Consider the following 20,267-nt stretch of genomic DNA (forward strand, 5'->3'; position numbering starts at 1 on the left):
CATTGATAAACACAGCATTACAATCACTATCCATCCTCACTGTCATCGCGTTAACAGATTAGCACCAGTACATCTGGAAATCATTACACAATGACAGTTATTTAACAATTCTCTATAAAAATGTTATTTATAAGCCATTAAACTTGCAAAAGCACACTTCTATATATCCAGGAGCAGAGGACAAATGCAAACAGTTCTGCATTTATTTGCGCATTAAAATTACTGATACAAAATTATCTGTGTATGTGTGTAATTTAAGCTTACTATATATATATATATATAACGTAACAGTGTAGGGATAATGTGCATTACATTTGTAAATGTTTAGCATATATTTGTGCATTTCATCACGGCATGCATTTGCAAATATGAACACTTAAAGGGGTGGTTTGGGATTTTTGACATCGGACCTCATTTTTCGGTGAGCCTGGTTGTTATTCATCAGTGGAGACATTTTTTTTTTTTTAATTATCCAGTCTTTATATTTGGATAGATAGCCGATGCTAGGCTAGCGCGAGTCAATGGGTATATGTTAGCCAGCCATTAAAAACCGTTTTACCCGCTCCACAGTGCACCAAACGCAAATCAATTATAACACTAGACTATCGATGCAAATGTCCGTTGAGAGAATAATGTTAGAAATCAAACTTACCTTTCATCTCATTGATCCTAAAGGAACTAGTTTCTCAGCCGCTGCGGAATTTTACTTTGCTCTGCTTATGTGATGTTAGTGATAATCAGTGTGCCAGCGGCAGGTAAATACACTTGCGTCATGTGTGGACCGGCTCACTCGGTTGCCTAGGTAATCAATATCACTCCGCTGCTGCTGTCGACCAGGCTTATGATTACAGGGAACAAATTATAACTAATGCAATGTGATGAAAGGTAAGTTTGATTTCTAACATTATTCTATCAACGGACATTTGCATCGATAGTGTCATCATCCTTTTGTGTATTTATACCTGGTCTGTTTGAGTCTTAGTCACGGAGTCCTTGTTTAATGTTATATGTTAATTCATGTCCGTCAATGCCTTGCCTTGCCTTGCCTTGCCTTGTTTATGTTATGTTTGGATTTACCGGTTTTGACCCTGCCTGGACTGTGTATTCTCTTTGGATTTCCCTTTATTAAAGACGTACTCGCAATTGGTTCTCTCTCCTGTGTTTTCCATAACACCGAACGTGACAGAAGGACTCCGTCACTAAGACTCAGACAGACCAGGTATAAATACACAAAAGGATGATGGGGAAACAGGAGACAGGTGGGGAACAATCAATTAACTAAACAAGGAGGAAGGTGACCAAATAAGGAGACAGGAAGTGATAAATGATAAACACTGTGGGAACTGAGGACACCTAGTGGAAACCCAGGGAACACAACCCAGACACTGTGACAGATAGTCTAGTGTTATAATTGATTTGCGTTTGGTGCACTGTGGAGCGGGTAAAATGGTTTTTAATGGCTGGCTAACATATACCCATTGACTCGCGCTAGCCTAGCATCGGCTATCTATCCAAATATAAAGACTGGATAATTAAAAAAAAAAAAAACATGTCTCCACTAATGAATAACAACCAGGCTGACTTAAAAATGAGGTCCGATGTCAAAAATCCCGAACCACCCCTTTAAATATGTTAAAATATATAAATGTAAAATGATTACAGAAATCACAAAACATAATAAAAATACACATAACAAAATTACAAAAATGTTGTAGTACTGTTTGCAACTGAAAATAAAATAAATGTGATCTTATAATATATATGCAATGGTATAGCAATACTACAATTACTAATACAAATTGATCTATGTCTGTAATATACTGTGAGCTTACAAAAATATATACCTGTGCATTTTCCGTGTACAACTGTGATTTTCAGCATGCATTTGCAAATGTTAAAATTTTAACCTATGTTGAAATGTAATAAGACAATAACAGATGTTATAACATAATATCCACAGCTTCAGGCATGCATTTTTACATTATCATATCTTTGGTGAGAACTGACCTGTGCTGAATCGAGGAGTTTCATGACATTTTAAAACATGAAAGGTTGACAAGCTTCTGTCGTGTAGCATGTGCTATAGGCTTTTGACAGGTAACATCAGTGTTTCATGTATTTACTGTGAATCTGAGCTCTGCTTTGACTCTGACAGCACACAGCCAGCGGGAATAAGGATGAGAATAGAGGGACAGCAGCTGCTGTGGAAGAGAGGGTATCATAAACCTCTCCAACAGCTGGAGAACAGACATCTGCCTATTCCCTACAGAGGAAACACATGAAGTATGCAGTGAAGAGGGAGAGCCAATCAGAGTGTGCTGCATTAGTGAGACTCATCAGCAAGGCTGAGTGTGTGTCTGATCAGTTCAGAAATTCAAAAGAACTGTGCTACAATCAGGATAAATTCTAGACTATTCTGCTGTAAACTAATATAGAGGTGGTAGGGTGGTTGCTAGGGTGTTCTGGGTTGTTACTACAACTCTCTACACTGTAAAATCTAATAAGTTGGGATTACTTAAAATAAGCATGCAAACTGATTGCCTTGAAAAAACTAAGTAAAGTGAAATAGGAATAGTATGTTGTACTGACAAATGCTTATTTAGTATAGTTAACTTACACAAGAGTTCTAGTAACTAAAAAAGAACTGTAGGGGGTACTTGATCCTTTCATTTAGGTTTACTCATGACTTAGTATAGCTACTCACTGACTCCCAGAATGCATTGCGCAGAATAAATTATGCAGTTGCTTTGTTTTAAAGTTGTTGTTTTTATTTGCCAATTTTATTTGCTGTCTTGTGTCAGCAGTAGCACAACAAAAAGAGCAAATAAAATGGCTATTGTTACAATTAATGAAAATAAATTTAATTTAATTGTTACCATTGTTGTGATTCACGTGATGAATGTTAAAGTTTGTGTGTGACTTCAGCATATTACCACTCACTATTTAAGGATTATATAAAAAGCATATCAAGGTATTTATGAAAAATAAAATCTCAAAAAGGTCATTATTAAACACACACATAAAAATGCTTTAATTAAAAAATAGGTCATTTTGTAAAAGCAACGTATTTATTACTTTTCTTTGAAATCATATAACACTGATTTCATGATGCAATTCTCCATTAATAGAGAGAAAATTATTTTCAAGTTAATTTTCAAGAAGTTTCAAGTGCCCAACCAAAGGGAATGCTAATCACTATAATGGTGAGCTAAAAAAAAGTCCCTTTTTGTCAACTGAGAATCGCGAATCGAGAATTTTTTTTTTTTTTCTGTTTTTTTTTTTTTTAATTGCAGTCCCTGCAATGCAATCTCAATGAGTTCCGGGATGACTAGCCCTAACGTGCTTTCGTAATCGTGCGTAACCTTAACTTGTGCAATGACTGGTGGGAACAGTGACATCTAATAATATTTAAAAACTATTTTGAATTTTAACAACAAGAAAAATATGAAAAACTACTTTAATATCTTAATAAAACGTAAAAAAAAAAAAAATAATAAAAAACCAGAGAAACGGGTACAGCTATGCCTGAACTTGATCGACATCACTGTGAACGTTACTCACATGCAGATTAATTCTATCGTGTCATTGAAAGAAATACCATTCATTTAGTGTAGCAATAAGGATAAATTGGCAATTAAAGAATTAGGACAACCAAGACGATATTTAAACCTCAAACAAGTATCTACAAAGGGCGGAAAGAGGATTTTTGAGGACGTGGTATGAGCGGAGAAAAAGGCTGATAGGCTGCGAAGTAGCTGACGCTCTCGCGATAATGGACATCGTGACGGACATTGCATGGACAACTACAGGTGTCACCGAAAAGCATCATCTCTCGGAGAAGCTGAAAAAACACGAAAGAGCAAAGATACATATGGATAGTATGGAGCAGTGTAATATAAGTGAGTAATTTCTGTAAGCAGTGTAATGTAAATGAGAAATGTGATATAAATGAGCAGTGTAATATAAGTGAGTTGTGTAAACAGTGATTTATGTGACTTCACTTATTTGTTTTTAATTATTAAACTGAAATCGAAGTAAAAAGTAAAATATCTTTTTTTTTTTTTGGGAAAAACCACATCCTGGCGTCAGTCTTCATTTACTGCTGAATTGTGTTAACACGCATATAGAAGCATAAGTATAACAAGAAGTTGATGTCAGTTTGATTTTAATTAATACTATAGTAGTTCAGTTCCCTTAACATCTTTAACAAGCCGTTAATTTATCAATTGAATGGGTGACCTTTCCTCATTAATCGAGCAAACATTTGAGAACTCAAAGATCTAAGACTTTTTCTAAGGCCTATTTCTCTCAAATATTGTTCACAAATCTGTCTAAATCTGTGTTAGTGAGCACTTCTCCTTTGCCAAGACAGGTGTGGCATATCAAGATGCTGATTAGACAGCATGATTATTAAACAGGTTTTCCTTAGGCTGTCCACAATAAATGGCCACTCTAAAATGTGGTAAATGTGTGTAAAAGATTTCTTTGGTGATTTCAAATATGTAATTTAATCGTAAGCTTAGTGGACAGTTTTGGAGAATTTGATTCATTCAAATAGATAGGAGCTGCACTTGCATGCCCAAGAAGCATTTCAAAGAGTGACATGACTTGTCTTAAAAGGACTTTATCGGCAAAGACTGTATATACTGTGATTGTTCACTCATAGTACTACGAATGAGAGAAGCTGCAATGTGCAATATATCAGAATAAGTAACCTTCTAAATAAAACTGTCAGTCACTTTAACTCATTGTCACCAGTCAATGCATCACTGCAGCTGCCATTATAAGCTCAATTTTCAAGCCTGTGATATTTTGGTCCCTATAGATATGGCTCAGATCCTTGCTAAGCTTAGGGGTTTGTTTGTTGGCAAATGCAAGAGATGAGGAGCCATTTATTTGTATAAATAATTTTCTTGAGCGAATCGGAACAGAGAAACTCAGCCAGTTTCCTAGAGTTATTCTGCTAGACAATGCAAAGAATTTATAAAGTACATTAGTGTTTTGGCTCTCATATTGACGTTCCACTATTTCACAGGCCAATTTATGACACTTCAGATCATAATAAAGGAATTCATTTTTCTTTCTCATGAAAAGACTATTGAAATTGCATTTCATCCAACTTCAAAGCAACATATTGAAGTCTGTCAGAGATATGGATCAGCAAGAGCATTAAGTCCAGCAGCCTCACATCTTCTGACAAAAAAGATTGAAGAAGAATGTCTTCAAGTTGAACACAAAAACTGTAAAGGCAATTTTCACATGTTTCCTTCAGGCCTGCCATTTAACAAGATGGGCAAAAACCGAAAGCTGAACTTTTGAAGGTGAAGTGAGAATGGCGTTATCTTTTAGTGTATTGAAGCAATAATCGGAGGAGGGTTAACGGAACTGTCTGCTGAAAAGAAATTGACAGATACTTGTGTAAAGGCCTTTTCACAACTCGCGTCAGCATTGCTAGATACAATGAACTGTTGAGCAAGCCATGAATTACAACATTACCTTCAGCGCCATGTTCTCAGCCAAGCATTGTAACATGGCTGTAACGATTAAACCAAGTTCAGGTATGTTTGAAGGAAGGAGACCGGAGTTGGCGTACTGAGGCTCATGGGAAATTTATTAACAAATCAAAAACAAAAGCGATCTCGCGCCACACGCACATATACTTCATTAACTTCACGACTCTTTCTCCACGCTGGCTTCACGGTCCCGCGAGTCCTCAGTTCTTTCTCTCCCTCTTGCCTTCTTTTAGTTGTCTTAAATACTGCCTCCCCACGCCAATCACTGCAATCAGAAGCAGGTGTTAGTCGTTTCCCACTTGACCCACTTACCACCGCTCGTCTCTTCGCTCTCTCTCCCGTCGCAGACCTTGCTGAACCACGCCTCCCGTGCCACAATGCCATTTAAACAATTTCAACTTTGACCCGTTTGATGTACACAGATGTATACAGTCAGGTCCAGAAGTATTCCGACTCTGGCTGAGATGTTGTGCTTTTGCCTTTATACACCACTACAATGGATTTGAAATACAACAATCAAGGTGTGATTGAAGTGCAGACTTTAAGCATTAATTCAAGGGGTTGAACAAATTGTCAAACATAAAATGCTTAGGAATTACAACCATTTTTATACACAGACCCCCATGTTTTCAGGGACTCAAATGTAATTGGACAAAAAAATCTAACCATACATAAAATGTTAATTTTGTATATTTTGTTGAGAATACATTGAAGGCAAAGACTGAGTTAAGCCTGGAACTCATGGACATCACCAGAGACTGGGTTTCCTCCTTTCCTCCTTTCCTCCTCTTTAGTTTTGTCTTCAGTAAGTGAAATGCAAGCTGAGTTGTGTTGAGCTCAGGAGACTGACTTGGCCATTGCAGAATATTACATTTTTTTATCTCTATACTGTACTTATGGATTGCTTTTGCTGTATGATTTGGGTCATTGTCCACTTGTATTATGAAGAGCTGCACAATCACGTTTGCTGTATTTGAATGAATCTGGGAAGAGAGTATATTCCTATAGACTTCAGAATTCTAATGGTTAACGTCATTAAACACCAGTAACCCAGTGTCACTGGAAGCCTTTATTCTTCCCATCAATCTAGTACAGGTTGATCTTAGTTTCAGCAGTTCAAAGAAGACAGTGGCAGGTCTACCCCCTGTAGAGTGTTCTTCTCTCGGCTGAATGTTGTGAAAGGGTTTTTCTTTAATATGGAGAGGATTCTCTGATCATCCACCACTGTTGTCCTCCATCGATGTCCAGGCTTTTTATACTGCTCAGCTCATCAGTGTGTTCTTTTTTCTTTCCTTTTTTTCTTAGAATGTACCAAACTGTTGATTGGCCACTCTTAAAGTTCCTGCTATCTCTCTGATGTATTTGTTTTATTTTTGAATCCCAATTACCTATGGTCCCTTGAAAAAGGGACATTGTAAAGAGCTGGAATTCATTAACCTTTCCTCCAATTTTTTTTCAAGCTCAGAGTGTGAACTTTAATTTCACATTTATATAACTGTAATTACTTGAAAATGTTTTGGCTAAAATAGTTTGGCTTTGGACCTGACTTTACAGGTATATTATACATATCCTCATATGTATTATTTTGTGGAAAAGGAAGTCATGGCTGGGCAATCATGCTCAAAGTCACCCTGGTATGCTTAAAATATAAACATGAATTTGCACTTGTGATGAAGGCTGGCTGTATATTATCCTTTACTTAACTAATGCAAGAATTTTATTTTATTCAATACTATAGAACGTTTTTTTTTTTTTTTGGTATGCTTTCCATGTAAATGTTCACACTTCTGTTGCATAAAAAGAAAAAGAATGTACCACATATCTCAGGAGAAGGTCAAACTGGTTTTTGTCCAGCCTGAAGCAAGACAGAAACCTGTTGTCATGGTGCTCCAGTTTTTCAACTAATTTAAATTCACTAGGAGCATCCAGAGATACTAAAGTTCAATGTTCGACGTTGCCATTTTTCTTCCTGCAATTTATCAAAGCTTTCACCACAACTTTTAGTTGGTTCCAAGCTCATATACATGATTTAACGGTTTACTTTATTACACTTACCGCCTTCTCGTCAACAGTTTGACAAAGTCAGACTGATTAGATGCTCACATTCAAGCAGGTGTCACCCCTAGGGAATTTCATAATATCCTTCTGTTCAACTCTAATAAAAACTGCAGCATCAAAGACAAGTACAAATTAAGTGCTTTAAAATCTTTCAGGGATATTTTGGCTATAACTAGAGCAATCACAACCAGACTGTTGTATGCATATGGGAGCTGTCCGCAGTGCTGAAATACACTCTAAGTACTGTATTTAGGAATTTAAAGTGCTACTTGTTGTTTCTAGGTTACTCGGTGCTTTAGGCAAAAATCCAAATAAATCAAAAAAAAAAAAAAAACTTGCAAAGTATAGTAGGGTTAGGTTAGTGTTAGAGTTGTTAAGTTGTTGGCTGCAGTTCACTTAATGGTCACCGTTGTTGGTAAAAACAAGGGTTTCTGATCTCTACATATAGCACCTTTACCAATATGTAACACATTGTGTATTTGATCACATGTCAATGTCACTTTCAAAACAATGCAACTGAAGCAAACATCTGCACAGGTCATCAGATCATAAATAGTACCAAAGCAAATGTTTAGCTTCTGATTATTAATAAGGTAAGAGCATTATCAAGAAACTCACCCCTGCAGTTCTTTGACTGAGAGTGATATTTTGAGGTTATGTCCCAGCACATGAAGGGTGGTCAGGATGTCTGCCCATTGGACCATCTCTCCAAGTGGGCCACCCTTTAACACTTTTGGACTGAACACATCACCGGATTCCTCTGTCAGAAAGCCCACATGCACCAGGATCTGAAAGGAGGGGGAAAAGAGGTTTAGAATAACGTATTACTTTATTACTCATAATACGAATTCTGCAGAATAGTATGTTTACTGTGCACATTATAGGTAACACCTGTAAGCACAGAATAATAAACTACTAAATTTGTCAAAATCAGTGATTTGATTCCAGTTGGATAAATCAATTAAAATATACTATTTTTAACAAGTCAAGTAGTAATTTTCACTATCCATAACCCTAATATGAGTACATACAGTACCAACTAGAAAAGACAAAAGCTAGCGTGTAAAGGATTACATTTATATATATATATATATATATATATATATATATATATATATATATATATATATATATATATATATATATATATATAAATCATGTCATTAAGTATAATGGCAAATAAATGAATGAATAAATAAATACAATAAATAAATACAATAAAACAAAATAAAAACCAGGGATTTTAAGTATAAAGGCATGGTCATTTTGTTTTATTATTATTTGGATTTACAGTTATCACACAAGGTTGATATGACTAGCTCTTTTGACTAAAAACAACATTTTTCTACATTTCAAATAAATAGCTGTACTCAACCTACATATATGAAAGAATAAAAACATATACTGTTAAATGTCTATTCCTGACAGCAGTACAAATTTGCTTTAGTATTGCGATCTCTTTTAGATATAAAAAATAGATATGACCCTACAAAAAGAATGAAAGATTACATTAAAGCCGTGTTCTTACAGAAGTTTGTATGAATATTACAGCAAAAGAAATAAAAAAATAGTTCCAAATGAAGTATGAGCATGTACAGAGATGTAGGTAAGCAGAATGCGAGACCATGCAGATAGGGTTTTTTTTTTTAGGACAAACACCAATCTCAATATAACTGCTCCGATACACTGAATGTATGTAGCAACAGTAGCCAGCTAGTGATGCAAAAATATAATGCAACATGCACTCAATATAGTTTGTTGTGTGTGTGTGCGTTTGTATATATATATATATATATATATATATATATATATATATATAGTGGATAATTTATTTAAAGTTTTTTGTTTATATATATAAATAAATTATACCAAATCTGCTAATATTCTGTATAAAACAATTACAATAAATAAACAATAAAAAATAAAGTTATCAACACACTTTTTAGTTTAATATCAATATGTAAGTCAGTGATTTCATTTTAAAAACATGTATTAAATTTTGTTGCCATTATAATAATACTCAATGGAATCATTTCTGTTTTCTTTTTTTATATATATAAGAATAATGTATAGTGTCTTATATTTTATGAAAAGAGCTTTGTAAAGGTATAACCGTATTTGTGGATGGATGTCTTTCTAAGCTCCACCTGTCTTGATCTGTTTAGAGAGTTATACGCTGCATGCCTATTCATGCAGCAACAGTATACTTTGTATGCTTATATGTTGGCAGCAGGAGGGTTCTATCATTCATTGATGAGTCTAACTGAATGGTGGTGAACGGCAAAGTTGGCTGTGAAGATGGGTGCTAAATTGAGTTCTGACTGAAGGGCTTCTCAATGATCAAGCGCACTACTAACATTTCCAGTCCAACCATTAACATTTATTCATATAGCAAGTTAAAATGGCTAAAAGGGCTGCTACAAACTAACAGAATTTTCAGGAGGCAGAAACACATGAAAAGTACAGTATTTTTTCAGTAGAAGCCACGTTATTGTTTGGCCACACAAGACGTGTCACTGAATGTGAAGAAATGAAAATTATATAGTCACCCATCTTAATGTTTAATTGGCTAATTAATAATTAACACTAATCGACAGCAGACTGTGGCCACATTTTGCTTTTAGATATCTTTATCTTTATTTATTCTTATTTCTACCTATTCATCCCTCAATATTAGCTTATGTAAACCACCCATGTGATATTGAATTGTATAATTATGTAATATCAGAGGCGAAAAGATTCAAAGGCCTGAATATATCAGGGCATTGTTTTCCTGTGAATAGTTAGTATTTAATCATATAGTCTTTATTGTTAAAATATGAAAAAGCTGAACTGAGTGTCCATAAGAAAGGAATCTTTTCACCTACCATATGCTTTTTGTTTTGTGTGTGTGTGTCTAAAACAATTAGGATGTATTTATAGTTTTAATGGGGAAAGAATTTCATTTACTGAACTTACAGTTGGACTACTTTTCCATCTAGAGGGTTTATTGAGTGAATGCCACTGAACGTAGCCAAAATGAGTAATGCAACTCTCAAATATTTCAAGGTATTTCAGAGAGATTCATGAAGCTCTTTGTCTTATCCTAGGTGATAATGAAAGAGTTGAAATAGTTGCATGGCTTCCCATGAGATGATGACACACTGACTCCTCTGAAATATATGTGTGTAACATGCATTTCTTAGTATGTTGATATACTACAAATGAAACTTTCTCTGAAACAAGACACGGACTGACACTATTTCAGCATCACAACCATCATAATAGTCATATGTCTGTTGTTTTCCTGCCATTGCTTTAACATATGTATTTAAATCAATATTTATTACAGATTTATAACTAAATTACAGACAAATGACGAGTATATTTAGATACAGTGAACAGATTTTTTTTCTCTTTAAACTGAATGATGGCATTTCATAGAATATTGGAGTCCAGACATGGACTCAATTTCTCTATCTGTGGTTTTCCAATAAAATCACTCTCAATGAAAATGAATTGCTGATAAAATGATAAATGGGAATAGAAGCCAAGTGCATGATCAATACTGTTTTTGGTGAGCTGCTTCAGCCACTTTTCTCTCTCTGTCTAAAATATAATGTTTTCATTAATAAATAACATATATACATTTTTGCCATTAATTGATTGTTGTATAATTTTATTTTGAGTGCCAGGGGCATTACTATTCTGTGCTTTAAAGAAGTTAAATTAATTATAAGTATACTATGTTATTAATATATAATTATTAACTATTAAGTATTAATATATTATTATATTACTCTTTATTATTTGTATTCTTCTTCTTCTTATTATTATTATTATTAATCATATAAATCACATTATAATTTGTTAATAATCATTTATGTACAATAAGTTTTCATTTGTTAAAATTAGTTAACAACATTAGTTACATGAACATGAACAAGATAGATTAAATTAATCCAGGTTTTTCAAATTTTTAAAACATTTACTATTTACATTTGACAACTTATAAAAAATGTTTTTAATTAACTAACATATTGCACATTTTAGTTTATGTTAGTTAATGCATTAAATAATGTCGAAAAATTAAACCTTATAGTAAATTGTTACCATAATTTGGTACAACAAGATACATCACACTGTGCATTAAAGGTACTGTTTTTCGTGTTTATTTATTTATTTATTTTTTTAAGCTTTGATTGTGTTTACAGAGTGCAATATAACATGTGTTAATTTTTCGTGTGTGAAAAAAAACAGTATTTTTCACACAATTCACCTATCTGTATAACGCTGTTTTCACTAATCATTCAGTCATAAAAACAGGCTGATGACTTCCTTGTTCTATGAAGTCCCTCCTTCAGAAATACGTAACGAGTTCTGATTGTGCCAGCGGTTCCTGTGTTGTGATTCGGCACTAGTTTAGCGCACGTTACCCTCCTGGAAACGTGATTGGGCTAGTTTTGAGAAGCAAGTGGGCAGGATTTGTTTTGAAAACCTGGCAATCCTGATCTGAACCATAGACAGTAAAAGAACGCACGAGCTGGAGATGTATTTATAATCACAGTTTTTACTGATGAGAGGCGCATGAAAATCGCATTCGATTTTTTGCACAGCTCTATCATCTAGTTCAGTGGTTCCCAAACTTTTCCATTCCACGACCCACCTAGACAAGTGTAATATATTTCACGACCCACCAAAATATTAAAAAAAAAAAAAAAACAACGAGTGAAATTACTTTAAACCTAATCTTACTTAAAATTTTTATGACAGAAATTAAGTATTTAAGAAAAATAACCATTTTATTTTAGAGTACAACTGAAAATTTCACTACAAATTTACAAGTTTTAATTTTTGTTTACTGGCGTTAAAATATGTAGTGTCCATAAAAACGTGAAGCAGGCTCACTCCAGTGAAGTGTGATCTGCGCTGCTGTGTTTTGTTGCATTCATGATCCTTCCGTGTGTGTCGGCGAGAACGGAGCACAATCCAACACTTTTTTAGAAAAGCATAAGAAGCAAAGCAGAACTATCTAAAACAGTTTGGAGATTAAAATAATTGTGAAATAGGTAAAAAAAGACCGATTGAACCTTTTAATGACATTGCTCTGAGACCTTCAAAACACGCAACGCACACGGACTTAATTGCAATTTGAAAATCACACTAAGGATATTGCAGTTCATTATTAATGTTGGTGGGCTATATCGTTGTGATGAGTGGGTTCCCAGTTCCCGCCTCCTTCTTCCTGTGATTGTGAAGATTTTAATGTTTTACACTGGTGCCGAAGCCAGGGAGGAAGGAGGGGCGCGCTGCCGAAGATCCTTCGCCGCTGGGGTGAATCCGCAGTGCCATCGAGCAGGGCGAAGGAGTCTGCCGCCGAGGGTGCTCGATGTGGTGGGCTGGAGTGAGTTGCCGGGGGGGGGGGGGGGGGGCGAACTCACTCCAGCCCACCGCCTCGATGACTCCTTCGTGGAAAGAGGTGGGAACCGGCGGACAATCAAACAAAGTTTTAATAACCAAATAAACACAAAACAGCGCGACAGCCCCTCTCGGATGACTGCCGTGCACAAATAAAAAACAAACACAAAATAAAACCCAGGCCTGGTCCTCTCTCGTCCTTCACTGTCATCGCTCCTCTTTTGTATCTTTCCGATCTCCTCCGTGGTTCTTGAGACCGGTGAGTGTTGCTCATTTCCCAATCACTCCACCGGCCTAGCTCTGTTCCCATGGCACTAGGCCCCGCCCCACTCGTCACATTCGTGCAGCCCTAGACTGAACTGTGTTAGTGTCTGTGTGTCATTGAAACGCAAAATTAGCTGCAGCCAAGTGACTTTGTGCGACCCACCTTGTTCCATTCCGTGACCCACGAGTGGGTCGCGACCCACAGTTTGAAAACCCCTGATCTAGTTAACAAAGCTAAACAGCGTTGCCCTTTGTGTAATAAGTTACAGAAACTGTTAAACGCACCAAATTAAATAATAAATAAAAAATAAGTTGTGATCCATAAACAACGCCTTCTCAAGACAAAGAGGGAACTGCTCCAACTTTCAAGAATAATCTTTTTGCGAATCTGGCATTAAACTGATTGAGATTGAGGAAGGTGTCCTCGGCAAAATGTGCTGCACATAGTTTTACATGTGGATTATAAATTTCGGGAACCGAGTTAAACATAAATTGTAACCATTAATCTTCAAAGTGCAGCGTCCCTGTGAAGCCCAAACAAAGATGATTGGACTCCGAGATGGCGACATGGCGACAAACACAAATGCAACTCTTCCTCTTCCTGGGGGCGGAGGTTAGTCAAAAAACTGTTCTAGTAACATCACTAAAAAAAAGTCCAAACTGGTCATTCGTTGTAGGCGACTTCTTAAATAAAATATCTCGCTTTGCATTGAACTTTGAGCTTTAGAATTTTATAAATATTATTTATACTCTAACAACAACATTAAACATTAACTAAAGTTTGAAACATGGGATCGTGGAGAACGGGACCTTTAAAATTGTTTTGTTGTAATAGATGCTACTTTTATTAATATATATATATAATACAAAATACAGTTCTGATACTAAATATTTTATTTTAGAACTTAATTCTGTAGTTTATGGAATACAATATAATAATTTGTGGAGTCATTAACGGTGCTCTAAGCGATGCCGGGAGTCATAACATCTTGTTGATGTTCAAATTGTTGTCAAACAAAACGGAGGCTAGCTAGAGCCTCCCTCCTCCTCATCCGTGCACTAACCCCCCAAACCCCACCCCTAAATCTTTCTTGTCGGTTATTGGCTGGAACAGTTTGTTATGTTTTGTGGTGCGGGTGAGCCCAGTTTGTTTTTCTTGTTGTTTGTGGAGCCTGTGGTGTCTAGAGAGACCCCTTTTTTTACAGAGTGTTCAGGGGACAAGCAGCTAGCGGATAGTGAGGAGATGTTTGCTGGATGTGACAAAAAAATGTTTTGCCCTAAAAAATGTGTGAAATCACTTAGAGCACCTTTAAGGATCCAAGATCATTAATTTGAATTGATTCTAAGCCAAAATAATTAGATTCCGTAAGATTCACATCCTACAGATGGAAAACACAGTCATCTGGTAATCTATGTCCATTAATAGCTGTAGGCAGATTCAACCAAAACTGTCTTTTACAGAATGTTAAATGACTCAATAGGGACATCAAAAGTGCACCAACCAAACGGAATTTTGTGAAAGCATGAACAAAGATGAATCAACATAGAAACAGTCCATAATTAAAAACTACCACATGGGAAATATGTGCAACCAGCCACCACAAACATATTCACAAGCACCAGCAATTATCCTACACTTACCAGTCAAACTCATAGACAGCAGACTTCACCTACAGTAAACAGCTTTTTCATGGTCACAGTCAATCTATTCACAGAAAACCACTTCTCTAAGTGACAGAACAGAGAGTGTGCATCTGCTCTGTATCTCGCCGTGAGACTGATTTAATTTAATCCACACTTTTTCATCCAGGCTTGGCTCTTGGCTCACAACGGTTTTGTGAAAAAGTGAACGGTACAAACATTACTGTTAATACATTATTTACAACTACTAATCTTATATATATATATATATATATATATATAATATATGGAATGTTGGAATGTTCCTATTCAAAGATTTATTTATTATTAATTTATTGTTTTGCAGACCTATTTTTGATTTCAATACAATCCAAATCATCTGCGGCTGTGTTTTTCTTCTAGAACCTCTATAGAAATTGTGGAGTAAATCCCATACTCTGTTGGTTCCTCTGAGAAATCCAATCTCACCCTTATACCAACATCTGTGATTGCACTATATAATTGCGCTTCTTATTTATTTTGACCTTCGTCAAATATCATATGTGCAGCTAAACTTCTGGTTTGAAGTCCCAGTCGCATCCAAATCAGTACATGACAGGACAGACTTCCTCTGTTAATAACTCAAATGACACATTGAAAATAAAAAAATATCATCCAAATAGTGCAAAGGAAGACACTGTTTTACAACGAAACCTCGTTATATTCTATAGGGCCTTTAATTCGCCTTCTTTAGACAGTGTGTGACTGCTCACCCTCTTCTGCTCTCTGTACTGACCACGCAGTCGCTCGTCAAGTCTGCGTGCAGCTGCAGCCCACTGCGCAGCCAATCTGCGCATACGCCTCCTCATGAAGCTTAAAGATTCTTTGCCCGAGCCGACTCGCTCCAACAGTAGAGACAGATCTGAGCGGAAATATGCCTATAGAAAGAGATACAGTTAGAGAAAACAGGCAAAGAATTGTGGTGAGAGACACAGAGTAAATTAATTGTTGAATAAAGTCATTATTTTTGTTTTCTTTGCGTACAAAAGTATCCTCCTCGCTTCTTAATGTTATGGTTGAACCGCAATGGTAGATGGACTATTCTGATGTCTTTCATACTTTTCTGGACCTTGACAATGTATTTTATTTGGCAGTTAATGGGACAGTCACAAGCCTCCCAGTTTTCATCCAAAATATTTTCAATTGAGTTCCGAAGAAGAACAAAGCTATTATGAGTGGGGGAAATGACATGGGGGTAAGATATTAACAGTGTTGGGAAGGTTACTTTGGAAATGTAATAGGTTACAGATTACAAGTTACCCTATTTAAAATGTAATAGTAGTGTAACTTTTTTAATTACTTTAATAAAGTAATGTAACTAATTACTTTTGAGTACATTTTGATTACTTTTATAAATTTCTAATGAATGTTAATTTGCAACTGTAAATCATCTTCAACCATTTTACACCATGCAGGTTTAACCTTAACAGTAGTGCTCAATACTGTCAGACTTTCATCATTCTTCATCACCTGAATTAAGATGATCAATTTTGAACACATCCACCACACAATCAGACTTTATTACTGCCTTTTACTTAGAGATTGATCTGAAGTTCAAAGCAGATTTAAAATCAAAAGAAATAGTTTATAGATACTGTTTTTGAAACCAAATCTTTGCATAACTACAGGCATCTAACTGCATCTAACAATGGTTTGGGGAAAAATAGTTAATAAAAAAAATAAAAGCATATACATCAACTCAAATACGGTTATCTAATAAGCATGTGTCCTATTTTGTGTACTAAACTCCTGAAACATTGGTGTCTTTTTGAAACACTGCTGTCTCTTTGTATATGATATGATGATAGTTTCTCAAAATAAGTAAAAAATGCTCATGAAGTGACTGTTCTAGAGATTAATTTCCATGAGGGGCGGACTGGGGAAAAAATAGGCTGGGAAATCTCACACTCATACACCCACAACCCATTCTGAAACATGGACAACCCTATTTTTTTTTTTGGACCTGACATGAGAAAGATTTGAATCCTTAGGTTGGGGGACTTGCAACGTAATTAAGAGTTCTCTCCTGAACTGCACATTCACTTCCATTATCCATCCATCTCTCTCATGACTTTAATAGTGAAGATTTTTATTTGACTTTTACCATGTTTTGTAAGTGCAATTTTGTTTTTTTGGCAAATGAATTACCACTTGTATTTATTTTTACTACAAATTCCATAGTTAAACCACGGTTAGTGCCATACCATAAGCTATATTAATTTTCCTAAGGGTTGTGTTTTTGTATCCACTAGCTCCCCCTAAACCTATGATAAAATATGATGATTTGTCTGCTAACTTACTACTGTAACATTACAAAAGATAATAATGACGTCATTTATACAGTATTTTGAGTGATTGCGAGCAATGTGCTGCTGCTGCTTGACTAAGTAAACAAAGACAAAACTACATTAGCATATTTACAGATGAAACTGACCTGCACCTGAAACCCTGAACAGAAGTGTCGCTTCTCTGCTCCAGCTGTGCGCTTACACAGTTCACTCCGGTCTCTCTCTCTCGCATTGATTACTCGGAGTCTGATCCAAACCGTTCGGCGGAGGCGCAGAGAACGCGCGAGCCCAACCATTGCCAGTCACAACTAACCGATCCATGATTTATTAGAGATTTAATTATCGAATGGCGGATTCGGAAATAATCGCTTTAGTATATTCAGCCTGCAATTATACAATAACAATATTAAAGTAGAAGGCCAAATCGTCTGCCAGGCCACCGGGAATAGTCCCGGTTCTCCCGACACGCAGAACGTACAGGATTCATTTTCAGTCTTTTTGCGGCTTAATATTCACAGACATCAGTCCATATCGGGTTTTGATTCAAGTGTACTGACCTACTTTTGATTTATTCGTCCAAAATGTGGCATATTGCGTCCGCGTTATAGGCTGAATTCCATTTTTATGACTGGATTCTACGAATGTGTTTTCCGCGTCTCGGAGATTATGGGCCATATGTCTTAGTGCAATTTGGGAAAGAAATAAGCTGTACGTGGATGTGTGTAAATATTCAAATGTAATCCCCTTTTAAATCGTTACAATTTTCATAAGTAACTGTAATTTAATTACTCATTTTTTCTTAGTAACTGTAACTGATTACTGTTACATTTATTTTGTAATTAAATTATGTAACGCCGTTACATGTAACTAGTTACTCCCCAACACTGGATATTAATGACAAAGTTTTCATTTTGGGGTGGAGTATCTCTTTAATGTTAGGTTAAATTATACTTTTTTAAATATAAGTTTAAGATTTGAATTACACTAAAAGTGATAATTCAGTACAAATATGTGCAGTTCAAACTAATCGGTGGGTTTTTGTTAAATGTGAGCCAAAATCATCACAATTAAAAGAACCAAAGACTTAAACTACTTCAGTCTGTGTGCATTGCATTTATTTAATAGACCAATTTCACAATTTTAGTGTAATTACTGATTTTTTTTTTTTTTCCTCGACATTCTAATTCACTGAGATGTACGTGTATATCTAAAAGAGATCAGACGCATAATGGTAATAGCTGTGTGGAATTTACAGAAGTAATTTTGCTAGGCTGGAAAATGCTAGAGTACTTTATGCCTTAGGGAAGAAAAAAAATAAAATGATATCTCATTTCAGTCTTAGCAGAGCTTAGAGGCATTGTGAATAACAGTTAAACAGCTGGAACTCACTTGAAATAACACACTGTGAAAGTAACTAACCAGGTGAGAACACACATACTGCTCACACAGTCTCTGTTCTATAACCCACTATGCTGCCTTGTTTCTACAGCCTACTAAGTCAAAATTTGGACTAAAATGAAACCTGATTTGGAATGATGTATAGGTAACAACTTCTGGGTTCTAGGATTGCCTTCCTGCCTTCCTGTTAAAAGATATCTGCAATACTGCCTATGTATACATCTCTCTGTAGCCATGAATTAGGGGAAGTGATTGTTGACTGTTTCAGGAACTCACCTGTCTTTTCGTCAGGCTGCTTGACGTGGGATGACTGCTTTGATTCTTCCAGGCCAGTGGGGGGCAGAACCACTCGACTTCACTAAGGTAGATGAGGAAAGAGCAGTCAGAGCCATCTACTCCATAAAAGGAGTAGCAAGGGTCCGATGTCCACCTGGCTCTCATCCACTAGAAAATTAAGAGATGAGTAACAGTTAAAAGTTGTCACTTATTTGACATTTCAATGATAGGACAGAGGTGTGATACCTGAACAGAGTGTAACGTGAACCATCAAATTAACAGGTTTCAGTAACTTTTTTATTATTATTTTTTTTTTCTGGAAGACCAAAGTGCTGTAGATTTTAGCCCCAACCTGCCACAATACACTTTGCTAGAAGAGTCGGAGGACCTAGATTTGATTATTCAGGTGTGCTTAAAAAGGGTTTTAGCTAAACTCTGCAGGACAGTGGCTCTCCAAGAACAGGACTGGACACTATTTGTGTAAAGCATGGCAGCACTGGATTCTGGAGCAGTGGAAACGTATTCTGTGGTATGATAAATCACTCTTCACTGTATGATGTGCAGTCTGGGTTTTTGACTCATGCCTGGAGAATGTTATCTGCCTATTGTACCAAATGTAATGTACGGAGGAGGAGGAATAATGTTATAGGGCCCCTTACTTCTGGTGAAAGGAAATCTTGATGCTTCAGTATACAAACACCTGAGACACACTGCACAATTCCGGGCTGTCCCCAGAAGAAAGATTGGCATCATGAACAATCGTGGCGATTTCTGTGATCATGAGAGAGGTCCAAAGAAAGCCGTCATGGTTTGCGACCAAGGACAGCCAACGATAATTTTCTGAAAGTGTCATAAATTCAGCATGATTATTCCAAAGTGTGTTTGCTGTTACGACGCATGTTTACTGACCAGCCAAGAGAAATGCAACATGAAATTGGCATGTCAAAGGGTCTTATTTATGTATCGAGTTTAGTCTTCATCTTAATGCCTCAGCAAACCTTTACAAGAGAAACAAAAAATAACACAAATGTATATGCTTTGTAAGCAAATATTGGTTTGATTTAGCTGCTTTCAGTATTTGCGTGGAATGGGAATGCTGAACAAACATTTGAGCTAACAGAATCTTTCATCCAACAGTCACTTCACATGGATGATGGATGGCTTCATACCTGAGTGATTGACTGTGTACTAACAGTCCTTTTTACACCAAATGTGAAGTAAAACACAGAGTGTTTTGCATTTTTGTATTTATTAGTGAATGTTAGCAGCAAAAACATCAGTAAATAAAGTGAGATAAAGTCCATAAAGTCTATTTGATGTATTATTTAATTTTTGTTTCATAAAGTTCAGTGTTTACATTAATTTTGAGAAATTTGTAAATAATAATAAACTG

General features: G+C 35.9%; 2 protein-coding genes across 4 annotated transcripts in view; both read right to left on the reverse strand.

Moving 5' to 3' along the window:
* The window catches only part of LOC132140709 (NACHT, LRR and PYD domains-containing protein 12-like), a 538,723-nt gene that overhangs the window by 296,160 nt on the left and 222,296 nt on the right, over window positions 1-20,267 (reverse strand). The gene's annotated exons all lie outside the window — the stretch shown is intronic.
* LOC132140690 (alpha-1,6-mannosylglycoprotein 6-beta-N-acetylglucosaminyltransferase B-like) overlaps window positions 1-20,267 on the reverse strand; it is a 99,931-nt gene that overhangs the window by 43,835 nt on the left and 35,829 nt on the right. Inside the window, exons 6-8 of the mRNA XM_059549583.1 lie at window positions 18,875-19,042; window positions 15,626-15,790; window positions 8,190-8,359 (exon numbers count right to left, since the gene is read on the reverse strand). Coding sequence (XP_059405566.1) covers window positions 8,190-8,359; window positions 15,626-15,790; window positions 18,875-19,042 — 503 coding nt within the window. The remainder of the gene's footprint in view (window positions 1-8,189; window positions 8,360-15,625; window positions 15,791-18,874; window positions 19,043-20,267) is intronic.

This window comes from Carassius carassius, chromosome 1 (genome assembly GCF_963082965.1).
Source record: "Carassius carassius chromosome 1, fCarCar2.1, whole genome shotgun sequence".
Classification (NCBI taxonomy): Eukaryota; Metazoa; Chordata; class Actinopteri; order Cypriniformes; family Cyprinidae; genus Carassius; species Carassius carassius.